The 15,990-nt window shown below is 38.4% G+C and overlaps 1 protein-coding gene across 2 annotated transcripts in view; it reads left to right on the forward strand.

The window, feature by feature from the left end:
• The window catches only part of plppr1 (phospholipid phosphatase related 1), a 45,598-nt gene that overhangs the window by 15,819 nt on the left and 13,789 nt on the right, over positions 1-15,990 (forward strand). For both annotated transcript variants that reach the window (XM_027278660.1, XM_027278659.1), the window contains exon 3: positions 10,337-10,525. In XM_027278660.1, the coding sequence (XP_027134461.1) occupies positions 10,337-10,525 (189 nt within the window). The remainder of the gene's footprint in view (positions 1-10,336; positions 10,526-15,990) is intronic.

Raw genomic sequence — 15,990 nt, forward strand, 5'->3', positions numbered from 1 at the left:
TGGCCATAAAGCTGAAATAGAAGGTTTGAATTTCCTAACCATTCTTTTTATTTGGATTTAATATTTTCTTTAATCATAAATATAGTGTAAAATAAATCAGTTTGTGCTCTCAGGCTGTGAAAAGTCTTTATTGTTGGAAGAGAGAGACACCAATGAGATATTGATGATCAGATTTCATTTAAAAGATCCGGTTTATGTCACACACCCTGTAGAATCAACTTTAGCCTGCTCTCACCAGATGAGAGATGTCACTGTTTCCATAGCAACATTTGCATTTTTAAAGTTGTTCATCGCTGGTAACTAAACCAGCATTAAGCAAATTAGCAAGCAGCTGTTATTGGTTATTGATGAATCTCCACCAGTAGAATAGGCTGTCTGATGTTTTTATTGGGGTTGAGAGAATTAAAATCATTCCAAGTCTCAGTAATGACTGTTATATTACTTAATCACATCAGTTAGCTCACTGCAGAGAATGAAAGAAAGGGAAGTGATGACACTTTATGAGATTAGATTTTAAATAAAGATGATGAGTACAGTTTTTATGCCCTCATTTTTTATACAAAAACGTTTAAAAGTTCGGAATCGCCTGCAAGGAAGAAAGCTTGATTTGGTACAGTCAGATGGCTGAGAGAATGGTCTTTCATGCTTTTACATGGTAGATTCTAAGTCTTTATAAATACATGTTGTATTACATAACAACAGCGGTTAAATAAGAATATAAAAAAATATAGTCATTGGGAAAATAAATTGTATGCTTATCATCAAAGTCTGTGCAGATTTAAATTGGAACAAGTTCCTGTTTCACTGCCAACTGCACAGTAATGCCTTTAACAAGCTGTAATTAACAGGTGTGTTGCTTTAGGCCGTGTGCAGACCAAAACAGGCAGTGGAGTAAATCAACACAGTCAATGCGGCAGTTGCTGAACATAACCGCTATGAAACAATCAGAAAATATCTTTTTATTTTGCTGATTTACTGATTGCTTTTTGATACTGATGCTCCCTCACTCTCATTCACTGTTTGTGTCACTGTGTTTTTTATGGCAACCCCTATGGCCTGCACCGGCACAGCCAGAGCGCTCTACCCCAACTCACAAATAAATGAAAAACATGCATATTTTACTGCAGCTTCAGATTTGGTCTGAATTAGGCTTTACAAAAGCTATTCTTAAAACCTCAGAATTAAAGGTTAGTCTAGTGTTAGTACTGTTTTAGATCACCAGAAATGAACTGAATATCAGAGGGCCCAAAGAAAAACAGTTTCCCAAAATATTTAGAGCCCATTGCACTGTTTCATTGTGTTTTAGTAATGATCTAGGGTAAATTTTTCGAGATTCAAAAATTTAAAATTAAGGGGTAAAAATAGTTAGCTCAGAATTCTCCTCTGTAATGCGACACTGTGGAGAAATTGAATAAATAGATGATTTAATCATTGAAAACTTATTTTCAATGTGAATGAGGAAAGAAGATCGATATAACAAGTGATTCCAGTGTGTGTGTACTGGTTCAGTTCGAATCGGAGGGAGACTTCATAGACTTTACACATCAAGTTCAGTTGGTTATTCATCATAAAGATTTCAGCCTGTAAAAACAGTTGTTTATTGTGTTCTACGTCTCTGTAGGGACCTACAGTCCCTGTTGCATTTTGGGAAATGAAGGATTCTGTGTTTGTGCTGGTTTAAGCTTTATTGAGATTAAAAATCAGAATATCACAGCATCTCTTTTAAAACCTGTCTGTTAAGTGTGCTAAGTTTATGGGAGTGTTTTATTAAATTGCAGCCTTAATATGATATTAAATGTATGATATTGATACCAAGATTTACAACAATGCAATAAACTGTACCTTTGTTACTGGGCAGACAAAACTGAAATGTGGTTAATAATTTAAGCCATTTATAACGTCGAAAGCAGTAGTGAAGTCATTGATTTATACAACAATTTTGCCCTGGAACAACTCCACTAAAACATTTCATCACAAATCGATTTTCAAGCTCTGTATGAAGAGATAAACACAAGACAGTATCCAGAAATATATATCGTGCCATGTATATTTTCTCCAAGATGCAACAGAGTGCTCCTGAGAGAGACACTGTAATAGCCCATTGAGTAGCAAGCTTTCTTTAATTTTCATTACTCTCTTTTTCACAGGCAGCTGTTTTCTCTTCCTCTCCCTCTTTGATGTCTATGTCACATCCTCACATCCTCATTCCTATCTTCCTCCCTTAATCCCCCCCCCCCCTTATCTTTCCCATTTCTCAGTGTCACAGAGCTCTTCCTTCCCTTCACCTTCTTTATCTTTCTTTGTATCGCCTCATCTTGTTGCCCCTCACTCTTTTCCCTGTTTGTTTATTTCTTCTTTCTGTCTTTTTTTTTTTGCTCTCTTTCTCTTACTCACTTCGCCTGTCACAAACAGAGAAAGGTGGAGGGAAAGTAGTGGCTGTCACATGACTGAAACAAAGCACCCTGATTGGAGCCGTTCGGCTGTGTAGTTTCAGTGCCAGAGGCAGTGCGACAGGGAGGATGTTTATTACTGGTGATTTGTTTATTTAGTCATGATACTTGTTGCTCTTCTTTCATCCATTACTTCACTTAAAGATGATCATTTTGTTGTTGTCACGTGACATTACCGCGAGAGGAAAAAATGAAAACAGGCCGAGATGAAAGGGAATAAAAAAAGAAAATATGTCTAGGATGAAGACTGGGATGGAGTGCAACAGGAAGATGGGACTTATAGGAGGAGGAGGATAGATGAGATGGGGAAGATGAAGAAAGTGCAAGAGGGGGAAGAAAGTGAAAGGTTGCAGAAATGGTGAGATTAATTAAAAAGACGGAGCTGTGGAGATGAGCAGTGAAGAATGAGGAGAGAAGAGATATATCCTGTACCTCCCCCTGAATGAGATTATGTAATACACAGAGCCCCAGGCTTTTATTAATCTAACTAGGACCATGTACATTTTTCAGGTTTTGTGTACAAAAATGAAACCCATGCTACATTCAGTGTTAGCATGGGCCTAAGGAAACGCACCAATCACTCAACTATTGTGAATTCCCACTGTCAACTTCAGAGATCATTTCTTTCTTTTATCTCGCTCAATGCCCTCCACCAGTATGGCGTAATAATGTTCCAGGCTGTCATTATTTCAAAAAACAAAAATCCATCCCCACAGGGACTGATCGTCTTTGATGTTGCTCTGTCTCTCTCTTGGCTGCACTGACGCAATATGATTTTAACTTAACATGATTCTAAAAAGGGGACTTTTATCAGGGGAATTGCATGTTAAATTGAGTTTTGGAACAGCACACAGTCTAATTAAAACCTGATAGTTTTGTTTAAGTTCGGGCAGGATGCTTGCAGCCTGTGATGCCTGCTGTTGGATTTTTTGACCTGAAGCTGGGGAGAGAACAGGTAGATTGTTATTTATATATGGTGCAGTGGTAATCTGTCTTCTGTCAAAAAGGGGGATTCTGTATTAATCTAGTGCCCTCACTCTGGTAAAGGTCCATTGTGTAAGATTTAGGGCGTTCTATTTACAGGATATGGAAGAAAAAGAATATAATTTTTTCATTCGTGTGTATCCCCTGAAAATAATAATTCTTGAAATCCCGTCTGCCATGTTGAACCACCATGTTTCTACAGTAGCCAGAATGGACCAACTGAACACTGCCTACAGATGGTGCCTTTTGAGTTTCTCTTTTTTTTTGGTGGCCACCGTAGTTTCTCATTTAAGTTAGACAATCAGCAACCCACACCCCCCAAAAATGTCCCGCAGCGGGGAAAAAAAGAGCAACAAACAACCGCTGAACAGTACAAACAGCTGTGTGCCTGAAAATAGCATTAGACCCACTCTGGGACAACATAGCCTAGTTTTTGTTACTTTTTCTTTAAGATGGCAACTAAAAATCTTAAAGAATAATAATAATTTGAGACTAAGTAAGATTTACTCCATATGTGGCTGCAGTGTGCTTGTGTTTAACTCCTTTACTAAGGCAACAGAAGAAGGGCTTATAATTTAGGCCTAGTAGGATTTCTTTGTATGTGCCAGGTTTAGAAAACGGATGGAAAAATAAGTTTATTACTATTAATATTATGATTGTATTATTTGTGCTTTCTCTATATTTATTCTATTATCAAGACAGGTGACCCTTATTGGAAATGAAAAATAGAAGAAGACAAACAAAATACACAAGTGGTAATGAGAAAGAGGATAGGGGTGGAGCAGCTGTGCGTGTAGCAGGTGGAGGTGGAGATGATGTTGATGCAAATTATATTTTAGTAGAAAACTGAAGTAAAAGCAGTTGCAGCGTCACTGATTTTGCAGTATCATTGTCAAGTTTAAAATTAAGTTCATAATCAGAGATGTTCTTTAATTATTGCTTTATTTTCCTTCTAAGACTCATTTTGTTTTGGGTTTGTTTATCTACTCAAAACAACTTTAAAAAAAAAGATGTAGTGTGGCTTCTCCAACGTCCTTGAGATTTCTGTAGAATTAATGCAAATTTGCATTTCTTTTCTCACCACGACTTCCTTTCAAATTCCATTTGTGCTTTGTTTACACCTGCCGTTCAAGGGCAGAGATTTTTTTCTTGGAAAAAACGCAGCATTGCATGACCTTTGTAAATCAAGCAGAATATATAATCAACTCTTGTTGCCTATATTTGCTTTGTGATCCTCCCTGAAATGTGCATCCAATAAGCTGAGAGACGCACCCTGCAAACACAAGAATGACATGCAAACTGAGACTTCAGCTTGGTGTGCCTGGTGTGTGTGTGGGGGCAGAATGTGTCACATCAATGCCTGAAATCAGCCACAAAAGTCTTAGAAATTTGATTGGATGACCCTTCTTGGAACCCCAAATAGCACACGATGCTGTACTTAACATAATAATGAGCCCGGATCAAGAGATGGACTGGCTCTGTTATAGCTGGGATTTTTTATTTAAAGTTCTAATTCAGAAGTTGGTAATTTATTTTCAGTAAAGACTGTAAAAGAAAGATTTTATGTCTTGCCTTGGGGCTCAGACTTAAATTTAAGAGCTGACTATTCATCATTATATCCTAGCTTTTCGAATGTTGGGGAAAAAACAGAAATGGGTAGCTGTCTTGTGTGTCACAAGTTTGACAACAGAAGTGTAAAATCACGGTCTAAATCCGGGCAAGCCCAGGCTAACATGCCCATTTCTGTCAGTCTTTTTTTCCAGTCTACTAACACAACATGACAGTGAAATGAAAATCTAGGACTTGGTGATGGATTTATATAACATTTTCCTGCTTGTTTTCATAGTGTGAGGGAGGAAACACACAATAGGACTGACGGTAAAAAGATTTTGGAGTGAAGGAGACTGAGACAGATTAGGAGGTTTGGAGAAGGGGAGTGATTAGGTATGCATTTTTATTATGATGAAATTGGCTGTGTGGAAAGTAATTACAAACATAGAGCAAAGTATTATCTCAAAGAGGTTCCAAATCTGGCAGAAAAGCAAAATAATTCTCATTCATATGACTTATAACAACTATATCATTTATAACTGACCTTATAGCCTACATTACTGAGTTAAAGTGAGATTGCTGAGATTGTTAAAACACAGCATCTGAGAGCACCTGCCATTTAAAAACGATTCCCAGTGTTTTCAAAAATAGAATGTACTGAGCTATAAAATGTCATCGACAACAGGAACTGGAAATATATGTCATTACGTTGATATCTAGGATTTTTTCTTTTTTTTTTTGTGGGTTTCAACGCAATTATCTCTGTATATCTAAAAAAGCCTCCAGGGAGTTCAAGTGTTTTGCTTACATCACATCCCATAATCCCCACCGGTAAACAGCAGGACTTAACTGACTGTCACTGCTGGAGACAGAGTTTTCTGGAGTTGTCAAATAGTTGGCAGGGAGTACTGACTTAGCGCCAGCTTTTACAGTGACTAAGTGAATGAGTAGGTTATAATATGTGTCTATGATTTACTAACATTAGCTAATATTCACACACGGTCATATGATCCAGTGTAAACTGGAAAATATAATAGATTGAGAAAGCTGTATTAACCAATTTCTAAATGGTAGCACTAGTCCTCCTGAAGTGATATAGGCTACCTACCCAAAAAGCATTGAAAAATGTGTCCTGTTAAAACTCACCAGAGGCAGACGGCTGCACCAAAATGCCCTGCCAGAATCTTGGGTGAAGGTAGTGAATTGTCCCCTCTAAGGGAGACGGATAATGGCATGCTGCAGTAACTTTGTATAACCATTTTACGACAGCCAGTCTTGTCATTCTGCCCTTCACACAGCTAATGCAGCATGATGCTGGCTGGGGAGTGAATATAATGGAGCCACAAGTTATGCGCTACAGAGAAAGGGACACTTGCCCAGGTGTACAACTGTCAGACAAATGGTAGCTCATGAAGAAGTCACAGAAATAGAGTTTCCTGGCATTACATTGCACCACAATTTTCTTTTCATTAGTTTGCACACTTGAACATCTTTGCGTCTTTTAAACTGTGAAACTCAAGAACTGAGTAAGGCCTACAGCAGGGAGAATGAGATCAGTGAACATGCTGAAATAGCTTGTCTCTCATGGGCTGTTTTGGTAATTTGCCATGGCCTGATGACTCTCATCATGTCTAATGGCTCACTGGTTGTTTATGGCTTTTTATGATTCATAGTGTAGAGAAGTAGAAGGAGGTGGGGGTGAGCGAAGGAGAAAATATGAGCTTTATAGAGATATGAGCGAGATTGGTGATTGGGATGAATGTAGGAGGGAAGATATGGTTCAAGGACATCTTGATCTTCCAAACCACCTCAATGCTTTGTATCAACTTTTCAGGCTACTGCTGAACAAACTCAGGCTGGTGAATAAACACAAATGTGGTTGCAGTTTGTGATTCAGCTTGAGGCACACCATGTGTTATTTTTAAAATTCAAATGCGAATAAGATAAAAGGTCAAAATAAATGAAATTGCAGTAATAATAATAAAGTTCAACAAGTGTACTCTAGCGTACACCCCCCTCTTATTAATCTGCCCTTTTCAGGTATTTCCTTGTAAATCTGACATCCTCAGGTATGTGATCCCACAAGGTATTACATGGCATTTCCACAAGCAGAAGAATTTACATATTTTCAGAGGAGACCTATGAATAATGTTTTGGCAGATTATCCTCCTGGAACTTGTTTATGGAACAGCTTGAAATTATCTGTCTGTCTTGGCGACAAGCAGCTTTAAGATGAAGGAGCAGGAGCTTTTTTTTTTTTTGTATAATTTGAAACAGCGAAAGTATAATTTATGCCATTCACTTTGCTACTTGTCTTTAGTTATGTGTATAATGGCAAGGTATAGTCTGCAACCAGGTATTATGGTTCTTTATACTAGTAATTAATGCATGTGAACTCTGTAAAAGTGTTCTTCACAGCAGAGTACCTTTGCAATAGCAGGGGAAAGCAGAAAAATATTGCTTACTAGTGTAGTGTTATTCAAAAGGTTGGGGTAGAGACTGATAAAGCACACACACACACACACACACACCCACACACCTGGACATCTCGACATGGCCATCTGTCACAGGACAAGTACTGCCAACATTTCTCTCTTGCCCTCTGTAAACACAGTTGCTTCCTTGCCATCCCTGTCTGAACCCCAATGGACATATTGTACAGTCTGGTTCACACACCCTTCATATTTTACAGCGGAACAGTTAGTCCTGGTGAATTAATTGGATAGGACAGGATATTATTGTTGAGATAAACTTAATTTTTGTTGCAATGCCTGACCATGAGATGACTGCAATGAGCTGGTTATTATATGCTGCTACAAAATGAATGTATTAAAGAATCCTGTACAGGTCAGTGTATACATATGATAAAATAAAAAGTAATTAGAGCCTTCCTTTGGCCTCTAGCCAGAATGCGGTACCTTTTTAAGATTATTATTATTTTTTTTTTTTTGGCCTTTTTATGCCTTTAATGATAGGACAGCTGAAGATAGACAGGAAGCAGGGGGCAGAGAGAGGGGGAGTGACACGCAGTAAATGGCCGTCCGATGCGGGATTCGAATGGGGGCCAGCTGCAGCGAGGACTATAGCCTCCACACACGGGGCGGCCGCTTAACCCACTACACTACCGACCGGCCCTTGTGGTACCTTTTTACCCAAGATTTTGGTAGAACAAGGCCAACAGTGATCTTTGCTTCATAAATCTTCTCTTTGGTGGTAGGTTTTCTTTAACCAGGATCACTGGGTAACATGTACTGATTTGCACTTTGCGTGTAATGATGTGTGTTAACAATTAGTCAATTTCAAAATGAGAAGCTTGCTTCAGAATTTAGATGTGATTTACTTGATGAAATTAACAAGCATGTGAGCAATGTTTTAGGCTGTTCTAAATATTCTATAAAGAATTTAAAAAAGTATAAGCGAACAAATTTGGGTTTCTGTAACTCAGCAAGCTGTTTTGCCTTTAGCCTTAGGTCTGCACTCCAAAATAGTCTGAAATGGAGCTGGTGCTTTGTCATCTCAGTTAGTAGTCAGCAAGCTCATTAGCAAAGTAACCGATGCTAATGCTACTGTCCAAAATGAGGCACAATATGAGTCAGTGTTTGAAATTCATGTGAATCATGTAATCTGAGTGTCACAGATTTTGTTGCCCTGGATGAAATTCTGAACAACTCATGAATGCTGCTTCAAAGACTTTACTGTTGTACTCACAAAATATTAACAGTGGGAACACAGAGTTTTAGTGAGTGGAAGTACACAACTCGCACACTGCACTCACTAGTGGAATATAAAGAAATGTTATTAATCATGATGTCCCAAAGCACTAAAATGTATCATGGAACACAGAGTTTGTTGCTTTGCTTTCACAGCTTTCTTAGTTTACTCACTTGGCCTGCACTTTTTGGGGTTTGGGGACTGGAGGTGTGTATCAAGCCATGTTTTATTTCTTTGTTATATCACTGTTAAATTATAGACATCCAGTCTAATGCCCAGTTCTGCTGTCTGTGGTGTCTATGCTACATGTAAGATAAGCTCAATGAAATGCATATTGGTCAAGTCTGACTCTAGATGCACACAGTGTTTTCACAAACACAGTCATTATCACTGCTGAAAATCTTGTAGTTAACAATTAATACAATTATTACATTTTTTAGAGCCCCAGCTGATTACGGAATATAATGTATTTTTTTATATATATACTGAGATTTGCTTTGTGTCCTTTTTAAATCAATACTGAACCTTCAGCGGTAACATACTGACACCTAGTGTTTGAGAAAAATATTACAACTGGTTGGCTTGAAAATCTTTTAAGAATCAGGAGCCATTCATAATATTACTATCAGTTCATATGATGTTTTAACAAATAAAAACACGATGCAGATTGTGTTTTGCAGCAATTTGTAATATTCTGATACTTTATTGATTCCTGGGATCAATAAAGTATATTTCTTTCTTTCTTTCTTTCTTTCTTTCTTTCTTTCTTTCTTTCTCCCACAGGGAAACATTTTTTTCTTCACATTTTCACTGTGATCACAGGGAACTGATGAGCAGTAACTCTACTGCTACTCGAATGTTACCTTTAAGTGACTAATGTTAACATTATTCACAGTACTTTTGCCTGAGTAAGATATCCTACTTCTTCCCGTTCCGGTGACTTAACAGGTCCTTTCTTTTTTCTGGCAACCTCCTTAGCATCTCATCACTTTCCTTTGATATGAAAACCCCAGCACAGTGCCAGCTGGTTGGCGAGATCGTGACAGTATCAACACATTAGTGACTGACTAACACAAATATGTTAAAAGCGTTGCTTTGTGATGTCTTATATTTTAGATTCTAATGTTGGTTAGTAATCAGTGACTAAGGAGACTCTCTCTCTATATATATATATAAAATTGCCTGCAGCCGATTCTAGAAGGAGAGCGAAAGGAGGCCAGAGACAAAAGATGATGTTAGAGGGATAAAAGGATGAGGGGGTGAGGGAGGAGAGGAGGTGGTAATGGATGTTGGTGCTGGTGGGGGATGCTTGTACACGACGAGTTAGCATGAGATAGAGACAGAGAGAGAGGAAAAGAGATGGTTTTAGAGGATTTATACGGCTGTTTTGTATTAAAACCTGTTAGACACATCACAGCTGAGAGAATAGTGGAGTGACGTTCAGGGAACAGCAACAAAACAACTCATTTAACGAAATCGATTTTTTTTTTTTTAACACTGAACATTGAATCAAGCGGGATAGCCTGGATATACAACTAACAAGTCCCTCTTTCCCCCTTCTCATTCTTCTTCTTCTTCTCCTCTTTTTCAACTTTCTCTACTCTGTCGCTCTATCTCGCTCCAACATGTTTTTCTTCCAGCTTGTTATCATGTCCGGCACGGTGTTGTTGGCCTACTACATGGAATGCACGGACCTGTTCAGTGTGCATGTGCAAGGTTTCTTCTGTAATGACGCTGAGCTGATGAAGCCGTACCCCGGCACAGAGGAGTCCAGCTTCGTCCCCCCTCTCATCCTGTACTGCGTGGTGGCCGCTGCTCCCACTGCTGTTGTGAGTAAAAACCCATTTTATGTCTATTTCTTTTATTAAATTATAATGCCACAAGCTGGAGTATAAACAGCAATAATCACATGTGGCACGATTGTGTTTATTCTATCAGCCTTCCTGCTCTTCTCTTAAAGAGCAAACATTTATTCAGTGCTGACTATATCTGTGTCGAATAGAAATTCAGCCATGCATCTTATCTGACTGGAACCTACTGCACTTGTCCCTCTATCCTTGGTAAATTCCACTTTCTCTGCTGAAATATGGGAGAAAATGTCATGGCAAACTGTCTTCATATCTTTTTATGGGTCAGCTGATTCATACAAATTTCACATACTTAACTTTTGGCTCCCTATTTTGAACTTTATCTGGTGTCTCTTAAACTTGTTATTTACTGTTTCGCACCACAAACCATTGTGGTGAATGTGCCAGTGAAGTGTAAAGTCATGCTGTTTCAGGAACTATGTATTTGCCCTGCCGAAAAATATGACAAAGAAATACTATGTCTGCGGAGAGTCTCAGTCATCCAGGCCATATAAGGCAAGAGGTTGGGGTTCCCGTTGGGTGTTGTTTCACCTGTCATCTGCTATTCATTCAGATCTGCTGAATGAAAGAGACAATCCTGCAACTGTGAAATTCCACCAGGAATGTTGTCAAGTTGCCTTTGACTCAATGCTTGGATGAAACATAGCATAATGTCACATTCGATGTCAAATAGAAACATTTATTTTAGAAATTGCAGTTTTTTTTCTGATTTAGCACCCCCCGGTTTAAGAGTGCAATACCACGGTTGTAAATAGGGACAGTTGTCAACAACTTTGCGAACAATCAAAAATCAAGCAACAACATAACATAGCAGCCAGTTAATATTAATTAGGCTTTAGCCTGTGATTTCACAATATTCTCTTACAACTTAAAGACAACTTAAAGTGAGTCCCAGATTTACTCTTGTCTGGGAGCTTCTTGCTCTGTCACTGTCCCTTTGTCAATGTCCTCTTCACCTCTGTCATTATGTCAATAGAGGCTGCTGGTTACACTGCCCACTTGCCCAGCTCTAGTTCTCACATGACACTGGACCTGCTCTCCGTTAGCATTCACTGACACCCTGGGCCTGAAAATAACCTCTTCCCGGTAGTTCGACATACCTGTGGTACAAACACTAATACTTCCTTAGTACTCTGAACTCACAGTCCAGACAGGCCGGCTAACAAACTTAAGTTAACATTAGCTAAAAGCGGCTACAGATCACAACAGTTTAATTAACTGTACTGCTCTGTGTCATTTAAGTGTGTCAGTGAGCCAGCATACACAGTGGAGTGTAGCCCTCATTAATGTTATTAATTACACCCTTATTACCTACAATATAGCAGAATTAGCTGAATAAACTGGACTATTAGAAATCATTTTCTTGACACTTTGTGACCAAACGAGATCAGAATTGTCCGAACTGTTTATTTGTAAAGCTGTACATGAATAAAGTGCATTACTGATTTGAAACATACAGAAATAGCAGCATATAGCCACCAGGTGTCAGTCTCGCTCCATGCTATTTCACTCCACCCTTAACGCACCAGACCAGGCACCATATGTCTCTGGGCCCCTGAGTCAGTTCATTATTAAACCTATGTTAAATATCTTCATCTACTCCTGAAGAGTGTTTGCATGTTTCTGTTTAATATTGTATTTCATTTTTTCATGTTTGAAATGAAGGGAAAGGGCGAATCAGCCCCAGAATACAGATCTGCTTCATGGTCAGATGAAGAGAGCATACGTTTTTAAGCACCAGGGCATCACATCAGTTCAGATATGATTTGTTAGTCGTGAAGGGTTAAAATAATCAATTGGTGTGGTTTGGCACGTCATCTGGGAAGTCAGGTATGAAAATACCGTGGTAACAAGATAACTAAAACTAATGTATTGTAAAGCTGGTGAGCTTAACATACAATAAATGTTGACTTAGATTCAAACAAAGATACTGTTAACTTAAATTATTAGATTTCTTCATTAGAATTAGATTTTTTTGTTCATTTAATTTAATTAATAACATTTGTGGTAATGCACATTCACTTCTGTCACATGTGTAAGTGTGCAACAATTGCACAATAATATACAAACATTTAGTATTTTGACTAAATAGTTGCCAACTAACTGTAGCCAAACAGTGTATGGTGAGTCCATTCAGCATTCTGAGGTTTTTTTTGTGATCTGTGTGAGCCAACCAGAACTACTAAACTAAATCTGTTGTCCCATTAGCCATCTCTTCCGATTCTGTCCTCATTGTGTTTTGATACATTCAATACTGTATGTTAAATACATTTTTTTGTACATAGACTGCACAATATCAACATTTGGTTTATACAATTATGATTTCCTCATACTCTCAAATAAAATCTGGGACATTTCGTTCTTTGCTCTCTAGCTCTAAACATTGAGTGCCGTTACTGGTATGTTCTGCTGAAGTAAGATCTAACTTATTGTCACGTCCCGTAGCTCACATTTCCTCCCTGTAGCTAATTGGTGTGCAGACACATCAGCAGTTCATGATGTTACGCACCTGTAGACACACACACACACACACACACTGACATACACAGTAATACAAAATAAATTAGTTTAAAATCTGGAAGAGTGCTCTGATTGGCCAGCTGATTTGGTTAGAGTGCATTGGTGTGTGGTTATGACAGACTCTTCTGCACCGATTATGTGAAAAAACAACCGAAAAATAGACTAGGAAATATCATAAAGTACAAACAACATCACTGTGGTTCTTGGTACACAGTATATATGTAAATGCAGTTCTTGATTACTTTACTATCAGAAAATGAAAGTATAAATTGTTTGTTTTACCATCAATCATCAATGTGGTGCTGTTCTTTTTCCTCTTATGTACACAGTTGCAGTGTTTGTGTGTAGTTTTACGTACACTCCTAAATCCTAAGAAAATTAAACTAAAGTCTTCCCTGATTACACACACATTCCCCCGAAATGGGCTGTGTCAGCTGTTCCAAATTTAGTTTACTACTGCTGGTCATTTCCTATTTTTACATGCCTCTCTCTCATTGGCTGAAATGTGGCCTTTGTGTTTTCCAGTCTCCTTATCCATCTTTATGCCATCCCAAACTTTTTAATTGTGCCCTTTAAGAGTGCTGCGTCAGGTGCTTAAGTCGTGCTTGACACTGTATATCGCTCGGTCGACACATGCATCATAAACCAGAGAAGCGGCCAATCAGAATTAATGATGACATGACTGGGATGTTAGCCAATTAGCAAAGAGGCAATAATTTATGCAGAAGTTTCCACATGGCCAGATCAATGGCAGGCTTTGGAGGTTAGATGGGTCGCATTCGTGCAACGGTCTATAAACCTCTTGCGCCATGGTCAGGCATCACAAAGTCAGTCCTTCACCCTCTGAGCCAAAATTATGAGAGCGGGATGTTGTTCTTGTGTGGGTCCAACAGAAACAGGTGGCTGACCAATGTACCGAGTGGAAACCTCCATGGCTGACTGTAGAAGTTTCTCAAAACAAACTTTCTCTAAAGGCGGAGAGAATGCATGCTTTTTCATACCAATTTTGTTTCTTAAGGGCTAATTCCACGTGTGTGTTTTGGAAGCAACAATGAAAATGATCAGTTCTTTAAGAAGACATTATACCACAGAATTGGTATTTGGTGGTGGTGTTAGTCTCCCAATTTCAGAGTGCAATACCACTGGCATAAATATCTGCATTTGTAATGATAACGTTACTTATGATCAAAAGTCGATGACTTTGCTTACAGCCAAACATCAAGTACATACAGCCAGATAATATTACTTTATTATACATAATATTACATCCAACAGCAAGAAGCCCAGCTTATTTCACAAAGCTTACACCAATGACTAAAAGTCAATACCAGATTTATTCTTGTCTGGTGGCTTCTTGCTCGGCCACTCTCTCTTTTTCTCTTCTTAGCTTCCTCTGTTAATGTCCTCTTCAGTCTATTTCACCTCTGCCATTATGTCCATAGAGGCCACTCTCCTATTCTGGCGCTCCATTTGCATTCCCCAATGTCCCAGACCTAAAAATCGCCTATTCCCTGTGGTGCAAGTATTGATTAGTGTAATTATGAGGGGAGGTGGTGTTTTTTACTCAATTGATGGGTATCTCAGCCTGTTATGTTCAGGGTGTTTTTTTTTACTTTGCTTATTACTCAGGTTGTATCACTCCTTAGCTTCGACCAGGTTATACCTCAGTGCTCTAATGAAGCGAGACAATAGACAGAAAATCCAACAATCCTAGAAACTAGATTACATTGTCATTTATCAAGTAAAACAACAACAACAATCTATATACATACATACATACATTCATTATGCTGCTTTTCTTTTCTTTTCTTTATTTTATTGTGAATACATTTAGGTTTCAGACTGTTGTTTGGACAAAGCAAGCAATATGAAGATATCACCTCTCTGGGACCTATCATGGCTAGTTGTTAATTAAAAGAAGGCTCATTAAAAATGAATAAATTGGTAAATGACTGAAAGGGTGGGAAGAAGAGGATGAGACATTTTTTCTTGCTATAGAGAATATTTCTAGCTGATCGTTTTGGTTTTTTTGAAGGCCATTTTAGCTTGCATTTAGCATTGCATTACATACTTCCAATGAAACCTCACTCAACTTGAACTAAGGTTTGTTTTTCTTAAAATGTGATCACATCACATAGAATCAACAGCTTGTAGACTCAAGCAATCAAGGCAGGTATTTATGTTGCCTCAGGCTGCATACTTGATTGTTTTCTGATCAGAAATCTCTACTACTCTTGGCATCACAACGCCATGAATCATTTATGGTTTTCCACAGGGGACAGTTGTCACATTTAATGTGCGACAGAAATAAAATGTGGATAGGTTTAAAAAAAACACACAACAAAGGTACTCCTAAACACTATGGGCAGTTACCGTCTGCCATTTTAATGCCACAGGTGTAGTATTTTATGGACTTTCAAGGGTATTGCGGACCCAAGCTTCCATAAATCTGGCTGCTGGATGGGTCAGCATTATTAAGACAGCAGATGAACTTTTTTCCCCCATTTCATGTCAGGCAAATTACTTCTAAGAATTAGACGTCCCGTGAAAGATTTGCATGTTCTATTTGTGTCTGTTGTTCAACCTTTTCAGTTTCTGTTCAGACACCACACCGTGTCAGTTGAATGCCAAGCAGTGTTCTGACACGGTACATTTGGAGAGAGTTGTTTTCAGTCAGTTCAGTGCAGTTTTTGTGACATTTCTATTTAGGAGAGTGAGGGTTACATGAGTCAAAAAAAGACGATCAGTCAGTAGTAACTAACCTTTCCAGTGCTGAGGTAAGACTCTAGTCAGACAAATACTTCAAGGCAATTGCTAGTTGCTTGAAAATGTTAAAGTCATTCAGGAAACATATTAGGAAGACTCACTGGTTTGAGCAATTTAAGAACCTGAATGGAAGTGGTTAT

The sequence above is a fragment of the Larimichthys crocea genome, chromosome IV, assembly GCF_000972845.2.
Source record: "Larimichthys crocea isolate SSNF chromosome IV, L_crocea_2.0, whole genome shotgun sequence".
Lineage (NCBI taxonomy): Eukaryota > Metazoa > Chordata > Actinopteri > Sciaenidae > Larimichthys > Larimichthys crocea.